Source organism: Pinus tabuliformis, chromosome 7 (assembly GCF_031772625.1).
Source record: "Pinus tabuliformis cultivar Carrire ecotype Pingquan chromosome 7, CPIR1, whole genome shotgun sequence".
Lineage (NCBI taxonomy): Eukaryota > Viridiplantae > Streptophyta > Pinopsida > Pinales > Pinaceae > Pinus > Pinus tabuliformis.
The window spans coordinates 154,105,391-154,116,172 of record NC_142293.1 but is presented as its reverse complement, the minus strand read 5'-3'; the positions used below and the strand labels follow the sequence as shown (position 1 = coordinate 154,116,172).

The 10,782-nt window shown below is 41.2% G+C and overlaps 1 protein-coding gene across 1 annotated transcript; it reads right to left on the bottom strand.

Annotated features, from left to right (window-relative positions):
• Positions 1-6,420: 6,420 nt before the first annotated feature.
• On the bottom strand, positions 6,421-10,558 carry LOC149246322 (protein KINESIN LIGHT CHAIN-RELATED 1-like). Its single transcript, XM_089457873.1, has 4 exons — positions 9,937-10,558; positions 8,303-9,693; positions 7,246-8,129; positions 6,421-6,985 (listed from the first exon to the last, which is right to left on the bottom strand). The coding sequence occupies exons 2-4, from the start codon at positions 9,458-9,460 to the stop codon at positions 6,769-6,771; spliced, it is 2,259 nt and encodes a 752-aa protein (XP_089313999.1). The 5' UTR covers positions 9,461-9,693; positions 9,937-10,558; the 3' UTR covers positions 6,421-6,768.
• Between the last annotated feature and the right edge of the window lie 224 nt (positions 10,559-10,782).

The window sequence follows — 10,782 nt, the reverse complement described above, 5'->3', positions numbered from 1 at the left end:
ACTTGTCTAGCTTTTAGCAGCGCTGTGATATCTGGATTCTCTGTTTGCGACCCTTCAACTTCGTGGTGACCTTTTGCCTCTGTGATATTAATGTTCCTTGGATCCTCTTCTTCTTCAACAGTCACATTGTAGCACTCCAGTGCATGGCGCAGTTGGGTGGTCCAATCTGGTTGAATCAAATGCAAGGGATACCACTGTATTATGAAGATCGTTGCTTTGACCTCCTGCAACACTTCATCGATGCACTTGAATCCATCCTCAAAGCTAAATGTCGTCACGAATCCCTGTCTCAAAATATCTCATTCGTCCGTGCCATGACAGAGCTTTGTTTCCAAGTACCAATTCATTGGTATTACATCTAAAGTATGACGGAAAAAATGTGCCCACTCAGGTTGCGGCTCTACTCCGTAAGCATTAGTCCATTTTGCTAAGTGATCGCGTGGATCAATCCTCCCATCATATTTCTCTGTTAATCATAATTTTGGGCTACCAACCACACCCTCATCATCCTTCTATATTCGCACCATCCATCAAAATTGTCTTTATGCATACCCCACCATCTTGCAAGCGTAGCACGCAGTGCCAAATCCAGTGCTTGGAAGTGATGCTTCTCAGGCACTTCCCTTTCAAATGCATCCAAAAATTTATCTACATTAGTTAGACCATCATAATAAGGAAAACTCCTTACCTCTGATGATACATAGCGCAACGATTTAGTCATCATGTTACAGTGCAGCGTAGATACTTCGTGCAACCTATTATGTTAGTGTTCCAACTCTTCATCTAAATTTGATGTGCAGGAACTTTCGCGGTCCCATGCAATGCATCCATCTACTGTTGGATTCACCCAATCTTTGTCTCGCACTATTATTTTGTAAATATGGTCCAAATCATCATCACTTTCATAATCATGAACCAGTTCAGTATAACGCGATCCTTCTGCAGGGTCCAAAGGTACTACTATGCGGAGCAATTTCCTCTCAAATGACATTGTCCGCTTCTTCAAATTGATCACCCCATTCATGTCAATACCCTAGTCGATCCCAAGGAGCACGAGGTAAGGATTATTGTCATCAACAATCTCTATCACTTCGAAATTAGCCAACACGCTTGCGCCTTCAATATCTACTGTCACTCCCTGCAATTTTCCCATGGGGATAATCTTTTGTTGATTCACCATCCTCAATTGAATTAGAGACCACTGCAATGCAGGTCTCTCATTTCTGTCCCATGTTTGTTTAGGCAAAACGTTCGCATCTAACCCAAGATCCAAAATAATTTGGTCCATTTCATATTTGCCTATTTGCACGGTGAGTCTCATTTCACACCCTGTTCTTGTCTTATGCTTACCGATTTTCCTGACCACGCGCAATCCCTCAGGAGAATTTTCTTTACCAGCACATTTATTGATCAACTCCTATAATCCTCTCATGGCCTTGCTATCGCGCACAAGCTTCATACAAGTCTCCAAAAAGGTAGTAAGCATGGATGGGTCCATTTCTTTAGACTGCTTATCTTGACTTCCTGAGGTAGAAGCCTTAGCGAAGCTTTTCTTCGCTTCCATGAAGGTTTCTTTTGTGCGCTTTAAATCAAACCCCACTTCTTTTTTTGGAGCTTTGCGGACCCATTCACTTTCTTCAGACTGCTTTCCCTTATCTTCGCTAGTCGTCATTCCACTATGCAACACAATATTCACATTAGGATCCTCTTTGCAGGGTTCAGCCCTCATCATCTGTAGGTTCTGGGTAGGCTACTGAGGTTGCGTCCCCTTTTACCGCATCATAGCTATTAATACAAGGCATTTTTCTGTCGTGTGGTCAAATTGAGTACAATATCGGCATGACAGGTGCGTCAGGTTCGTACATTCTCGTGTGTAGTGTCCTGGCCCTCCACAATTGTAGCAAATAACTTGCCCCCAACCTCTTGCAGGTCCTCCTCCGCCTCGGCCTCATTCGTGCCCCTGATATCATCCTCACGCTCCCCCAGCGCCTTGATCTGGAGGTCAAGTCTCTATCTACATCTGATACGTGGGCGTTTTTTCCATCATTAACTCATAACTACGACAATTGCGTTCATCATGACCCACTCCACCTCGGCCTCATTCGCGCCCTTGATATCATCCTCACGCTCCCCCAACGCCTTGATCTGGAGGTCGAGTCTCTATCTACATCTGATACGTGGGCGTTCTTTCCATCATTAACTCATAACTACAGAAATTGCGCTGATCATGACCCACTGATTTGCAGAAGTTGCAGAAGAGTTGTTGCGATGTTTGTACAAATTTCTGCAACAAGTGACAATTGTCTGTCACATGTTTTCTAGCTACCTGACAGATAACGCACCATAGTGCGGGCCCCATACTTGGCCCTACTTGAGCTTCCGACCTCAGAGGCATCGACCCTCCTCCTGCAACATAATTCGCAAAGACAGGGCAATGATCTTTATCATGACCCTGACTCTTACATTTCAAACACCAAACGTTTTCGCACACCTCTGGCCGAGCCACTCTATCCTTTTTCAGACTTTGGAATTCTAGGCAAATATTCTGCAACTCCGTGTGAATCTGCTACACTCCCAAAGTAGCATCTTGAATCAATGTCTCATGCAATCTCATCGCAATCTCCAGGGCTTCTACCTGGGTCCCAATCTTTTGTTTTGATAAAGCAACCCTTAAATGAGGCAAGAGCGAAGCCACAAACCATTCGCGGTGCTACCCATCCGTAAGATTCATGTTAGCTTCGCAGATCTTGCATTTCAATCTCTAATCTAGCTCCCAGGGTGTCTCGCCCAGCTTCATCATGATTTCCTTGAATCCAATGATTTATTGCGCTTCAGACTTGGGCCTACTGAATTCCTTATTCAGCACAGTCTGAATGTCTGCCAACACAGCTGTCGGGTTATCGGTGCAGTACTTAATGTACCATGTTAGCGCGTGATCCTGTAAAGTAGTAACCAATGTTGTTTTCTTGATTTGATCATCTATAATGCTCTGGGTTGTCCATATAGCCTTCGCAACGAACCAAAACTAGTTTGGGTCCTCATTTCCCAAGCCCTTGAAAACGGGCAACTTTATTGCATTCGCCATATTGAACAGCGATGGAGGTGGTGGTGGTGTGGGCGAAGGGGTATGCTATGGAGGTGAAGATGGAGGTGGTGGGGGTGGATGGAGTATTCGTGGGAACTCTTGCCTTAGTAACTGGACATCGCTCTACAGAGAAGCCTGTGTTGTTCCTTCATCGTCGCTCAAAGGAGGCTCAATCAACAGGCTATATTCAGGACTTGTTCTCCTTCTATCCCTGAATAACTTTCCATTTCGTGTAGCTCCAATCATCAAGGTAATTGCATAGCCCACTTTTCACACAAGAGCATTTTAATCCAAGTATTCAAAGATCTTAAATACTTACCTCGTAGTCCCTTGAAGAAGCGTCGCTCTGCTTTGCTATAGCTGACTGAGGTATTGACTGCAAACTCTATCACAAATCCTCTGATGACATGATCAAGCTAGTGATCGATAGCGTGTGTGATCTTATCTTCAGAGGCTTCCAATCTCTGCACTAACTTCGGGGTCCACATTATTGGACCGTCAAGCCTCTACCTTCCTTGTCCGTCCGCTAATTTAGCGATCCACTCGTATAACTCGATCAAGATGGAACAGAAGAAAATTTCATGTATCTTTGTGTACAGATCCCTGTCCAACCACTGTGCTTTCGTCAATCGTGGATTCCTATTTCCTTGCTCCGCGAATTCATGGATTTTTCTATCCAACCACTCCTCAATTTCTTTCTTTGGTGGATTCTAGTGATACGACATCACACATCTATTTATGCAGATCTCGGTCCGGGCAACAGAACCATTTGTTGGCTTAGTGGGTCCTGACCCAGGTTTAGAGTTAAGTTTGCCAAACAAATCCCTACACTACTAGCCCTTTCGGAATCAACCCATGAAGCGGACTTAAGTCTCACCCAAAGAAGTATGGGGGGATATTGGAACCAAGTTTCCTTCCTTTAATCAACTTCTAGACCTTCACGAAGGTTTACAACCATCTTTCGTAGACCATAAATAGATAAATCAACTACTTACACGCTTTTGTAATTACCCTTAGTTCTGTATTTACCCAGATCAGCCTAAGTATCTGATATCTTTAACATGCATTAAGATATTCTTTGCATAAACAGATATTAGTACTTGTGTTCATATAACAATGTAAACCATGCAAAATCGCACATCAATACAGTATTAAATCATAAACCCATCATTCATCATAGTATAATAGCGCATTCATTCATAACAGGAGAAAATAGACAAAACACTGATATTTCCAGAATAATCTCTTTATTAATGCTTATGTTCTTCTTAAAGACTCAAAACTTCCTTACGCACTCAGCTACAAAGGTCCGCGCAATTAGCTGCAGACTCTACTCTAGGCCTCTGCACACATAGCTGCAGAGCCTCTCTTCTACTCTAAGACTTCTTTGCTCTTTTTTCTATTGATCCATTACATTCATTGATCTCTATTTTCCTCTATATCTTAGACTCTCTAAGACTCTCCTTTTTATACAGTCCCATGATCTGTGGACCATGGGTAGGTCTATACAAGCCGACACAGTTTACATAACAGAAGGGTAAAACCCTTTATGACACTTTACTATCTACACACTCCGCAACCACATCTTGCAGAGACTTTACACTGTTTACAATCAAACTTGAGCTTTTTGCCCCAAAATTGACCCTAGGGGACCCTATTCCAACAAATGGATTAGACAAGACATTCTGGAACAAATCTATAATTTTTTGGGTTGCTACATCAAAACAAACTTCGAAAGATTGGAGTATGGTTTCATCACTTTCGTTCGTATATGTGTTGAATTGGATCTGGCTGAAGGACTATCATATAATATTATTCTCAAGTGGGAGGAAAAGTAATTCTCTCAACCGTTGGACTATGAAAACACAACTTTAAGGTGTCGAAATCGTCACCAACCAGGGCAATTGCAGAAGGCTTGCTTATCCTGAAAGAGGTCGACCCGCTCTCAAGAGCAGCGAAAACCCAATAGAGGTTGGATTGACCAAAAACCCGCTTCAAGTGGTAAGAACTTGGCACCCCTGACCTACTCTGATTCTCAAGATTCAAAGTATTCAACTATGGCACCACCCATTCCTCAGTAGAGGAGAATTTTTAGGCTCAAAATAAGGAAACAACAATAATTGTGTTGGCAAGTACTGGGCAAAAACACACACATGAGTCTAATCATTCAGGCAATGTTAAAGATGTTCCATGTTCTACATATACAAAAGAGATGGAGTTCTCTCTAAAGAATAAGGATAGGGTTTGCTCCTCAATTGTAAATGATAAAATTGATGGTTGGGTAGACATTCAGAGGAACAAAGGGAAAAAATAGAAATCCAAGAACAATTCCGATGTCTAATGCCATGAATGTTATGAAGTTTTTATGTAATCTGATGTAATATGCTTTCTTGAGTTAATAGAAATTAATTTATAAAAAAAAATGGATATGAAAAAAGTGTTTGTGGGTTATGGGACAAAGGATCTGGCTTTGGATCTGCACTGATCTTTGTTTAGTGATTTAACTAGTAAAGTTTATGAAGGTGGATGCCCTCACATGAAGGTCTTTTCCAACCAATATAGGGGTTTTGCCTAGATTCGAAACTCAATTTATCTGTCTAGTGAGGCTTGTGAGTAGTAGCATTAAACTCAAGGCTTGTGAGCAGATGCATTAAACTCAGGAGTACCCTGAGAGTCCGGTGATTCAATCCCATATCTCCTTGGTGAAAGGTGACAAATTTATCAATTCTCCTAATTTAAAAAAGGAAAAAAAAAAATTATGAAGGTGTACATGCTCTATCATCTAAATTTAAACCTAAATTATAAGACAAAAAACTTGGATTTCCTGGACCCTAAACTCCAAAAGAATTTTACTGATAAAGTACCCAATTCTCCTTTGTCCAGCCATTTAACTAATAAAGTTTAAACCCTTCACAATTAAACCTACTTAAATGGTACACTTTAAATTATATATATATAAACCATGTCTGTAATATTTTTATGGAATATATATATATATATATAAAATAAATATGAAAATTACTGAAAGTTAAGAGACATTAGCAACTGATGTTGTAATTGTTGAGTTTTAAAAAATAAAATTATTTTGTCAAAATTTTAATAATTCTTCGATCCCAAAGAAAAATTAAGGAAATTGGGAACATGTGAGTGGGGATGATTCAGCATAGGTCCACTGAGCAGTAAACAGGGAATTGCAGTCAGTAAACATGGAATTATGTTTGAGCGTTCAATTTTAAACTCAATAGTTAAAATAACATGTGCATATGGATAGTGCTGTAGAAGTCCTGTGTTCAGGAAGCACGAGATCATGGTTGAAACTGACATTTACAACTCAATTAAAATAATATGTGACTCAGATTTACAACTCAATTAAAATAAACAAATTATTCATTTCATCCCATTTACAACAATTATTTCCTGAGCATGATGTGAACTGTAATCTAATTTTATGCCCCTCGCCATAGAAGTTAAGAAACCTGAAAAATATCATAATGTGAAGCTACTCGGTAGAAACTGTTAGAAAATTCCAACTTTTGTTCAACATACAGACGAATGTACTGCAATGTGAATTCCCACTGTAGAAAATTGAATTGAGATCCTTGATAGGCAAGGCCATCAACCATTCATATCTCATTTAGTCCCAATACCAAACAAATACTAATGCAAACAGCTGGTTTGAGCATTTATTTATCAGGAGCCTGCTTTCCCTGGAATCTAGAACTCTGTTTAGTTGACAACAGGTCTTGGAGAGTGCTCAGCTTTCTTGCATGAGGTCGGCCAGTTTCTTTCAACAATTCTGTCAGTCGTTTTCTTTCATCCTCAACATCTGGATGTACAGTTCCTAACCTTTCCTCTTTTACTTCAAGAATGACTTCCAACAAAGTTATTGCATCATCCGTCCTGAAAGTTTCAGGGAAAAAACAGATTCACTTGATTAAAGCCAATAAATAAATTATACAAAAGTCCAAAAATCGCTGGAAAATGATGAATGAGACAGATAAAAACTATTTTATAATGAGCTATGAAAGCATAAAGAATCTTCAAGCTGGAAAATGGCTAAAATGGCTATACATCATAAGCTATACTAAGAATTATGTACTACTAAAGATGACAATCAATTCATCTATCTGTCCATCTCCATGGACCATAAGTAACACTACCTTCCCATTGCATCATATGCTCCTGCTAGGTTGCTGATAATATCCAGAGTATCAGGATGATGGGGGCCACAAACTTCCTCTGCAATACTTCTTGCCTCTTCAAAAATCTCAGCTGCATCCCAAAGAGCATTGAGACCCATGCAAGCCAACCCCATCTGATTCAAAAGCATTCCCAAGGGCCAGGTCTTTCTATTATTCCCAAATCTAAGCTTAGACACTGCCCTCTTAAAGAACATGTATGCTTCCTCATATTTTCCAAGCAGGTGAAACAGCACTCCTATCTGAGCCTCAATTCCACCCACTGCACTCTGTTGTCCTGGGGTATTTTCCAGGATTTCAAGAGCCCTTTGAAGTAGAGAAAGTGCCTGATTATATTCACCCATAGACTCAAACAATCCAGCAATCTCCGTCAAGCCGGTGGAAATCTCATCATTGGAGTGACCAGCTCTATGTCGTCCATAAATCATCAACGCATTTTCGCAGTGGGTCTTGGCTTCCCTGAATCTTCCAGTTCTCATATGCAGATCAGCAAGGCTTACATATACAGAGGCTACTGTAGTATGGCCTTCTCCGTGTACCAACTTGAAGACAGCAAGTGCCTTGTGATATGCCAATATGGCCTCCTCATATCGACCAACAGCGAGATATGAGTCACCAATGCTACTGTCCACAAAGGCCACTTCAATCTCTTTACGATTTGCTTGCAAAGTCGCTCTGGCCAGACCCAGATTTTCCAAGGCTCCCTCATGGTCACCTTTCCCAGCAAGGATCAGGGCCATTAGCCTTCTGTCTGAAGCCTCTTTCAGCGTACCTTTAGTACCGTGCTCACTGTGAATCGTCAGAGCATGTGCACAAAGCTCCTCAGCCTCACTGAACTGCATAGCCTGTTAAACCAAAAACATTTATCTGTTATTTAGATTATTGTATGTATCCGACTCAATATTTTGACCTACACTGCGAATTACAATACAAGGTAAATTGGGTAGAAGACCAAGGGTTATATTTTGGTGTGGAATGGTACTTACACGTAATTGAGTTCATTCAATCAAAAGCTTACCTGTAAATGAGCTTCTGCTATATATTGGCATGTCTCGGCAACTTGAGGATCCATGGTTCCCAAAACCTGCTTCTGAATTTCAAGCCCTGCAGCATAAGAATTCAAGGCATTCTCATGCTGACCCGACAATGAATAAGTGTCCCCAAGTTGCATATATCCTGCAAAGGCTGCAAGAGCATTCTCTGAATCCACATCGGATTTGAATATTGTCAGAGACCTCTTCAATACTGGAATGGCTTCTTCGTACTGTCCAAGCTTGCAGCAGGTTGCTGCCAGGAGATGGAGGCTAACTACAAGCTCAAGTGTCACATCTGTAGCTGTCAAATTCTCGAAGAACTCTGCTGCTTTTAGGGCATAGTGTCTGGCCCTGTATGGATCTTCCCCGGAAATGTGTAGGGATTGAGCCATCTTGAGGAGCAAAAGCCCTACATCTGGGTTGTCTGCACTAAAATGGACACCACCATTTTCTAATAATAGAAAACTGTCATTTTCTTCACCGTCTTTCTCCAGGCTTCTTCTGCTACCTCCCTGTTTGTTGAGAGATTTATCAAAAGAATTCCTGGGATGCTTCTCCTGACTCCTAGAAACTGCTCGGGGGGTCCTAAGCGGGGTCCTCAGGTATGATGCGTCAGTAGATCCAGTTTCAGAAACCTCATCCATACTCTTTCTGGGAGTTGCCAACGAAGTCTGTGGTGTTGAATTCTGGGAGAGTCTGCTGCTGGGATGCTTTTGTTGGCCTAGATTACTATTGGATTTGGTTCTAATGGCCTTATCAGGCACCTTCACAGGATACTCACTGTATGAATTCCTTGGCCTGCTTACACTTGCCTCTTTTGTTTTCCTATTCTCTAAAGAGCTGCAAGGAGACGCATTCGAAGCTCTGTCCGGGAAGCGTTCCTTCAGTCTCTGCACAGACCTGCAATGCCCATTTATAAGGGTTCCTGATCCTTCAGAAGAGACTGATTGCCTGTGAATACTGGAGATCCCAGAGACTGAAGAACGCTTCTGACCACATGACGGGCTGTCCATGCCCAATATTGTATTCAATTCCTTGTTTATTCTATTATTTATGTTTGGAGTACATGGAGGAGGGCTTCCTGGGCATCTCACGCTTGAAGGACTGACAGGGCTTGCTGAGCCTCCCTTTGTGCTATACATGGGGTTAAGCAGCTTGGTTGAAGCTTGATCACCAGGTTCAGCTCAAGCTTCTATCCATGGCATTCGCTTGATAACCTTACCCGAGAAGGGTCGACCTTTCAGTCAAGACTAACCCTTTATTGATTAGGAGCTGTGCTCAGGTAAACCACAAGACCAGCAGTTACAGGCAAGAATCAATTAACCTATTATATAATACCAACCAGAGACAAGGCTTATCCCTACAAAAGAGATTCCTGCACGACCGCAAGCATGAAGGATTGTGGTTTTAATGAGCTAATGAGTACTTGAAGCCCTCAACTGAGAAACTTGAAAATGATTACAAAGACCAAAACTGGAATATAGGCATGATCTTATGAATTCAGCTAGACCTAATAATGGCAACAGAAATTGGCCCGCTCTATCTTTGAGTTCTCCAACAGAGATCTTGGAGAATGATGACAAAGACAAATTTATGATAAAAGTCTGTTAAAACTTACCTTAGCCCTCTGAACCAATACGCCACCTGACTGCAACTAGTCTATGAATGAAGTACTCACTCATCAACCGCCATGAATCTCAATGCTGTAAACCAGTCGACTGAAGCCCTGTGTCTATTCACTTTGGGATAACTGAACCATTGAACAGATTGACTTCATCTATTTCCCTCTAATAATGCATTCAGTTCAAATGTCATCGTATACATTGCTATGAACACTCTGAAACAGACCTCACATACATATATAGAAAGGAACTAGAATCTACGCAGATCAGTTATCCATGAAGATTCATTTATCATTATAGCAATGAGTATAATTCGTAGATCTGCGAATGGGTTGGAAATAGGATCTAACAATGAGAAGTTTATTCTACCTGCATTTCTCGTGAGCTGTTGGTACAAGTTCCGGTAGTATTACTTTTTTAATGATGTGTCAGTGGATGACGTAGAATTTGCTAGCCAACCAGTGGAATGCAGACTGTGAAGAGACAGAATCTCACATCTACGTCATGAACATGGAGGTTTTCCAACATAGGGGGACTCTCAAATGAGTTCCGAGACCCACCCACCTATCTTTGAAACTAGGTATATTTTAGCTGGCTCTGAGAGGGTTGAGGTCAGTCTGAATTGGTTCTGTCACCGCATTAGTAGCCTTGAACTTTGAATCATGTCAGACTAGTTGTTTCGTATCTGGTTCATAACTACTCGTAGTTTCGAGGCACTTTTACCATTATAAGTAAGGTGGGTGGGTAAAAGTTTGTTAGTCCACCAAGGTTTACATTAAAATAATGGAAACCAGCACCAGAGAATTTAAAAAAATTGTCAAAAGCAACTCACCAAATATCAT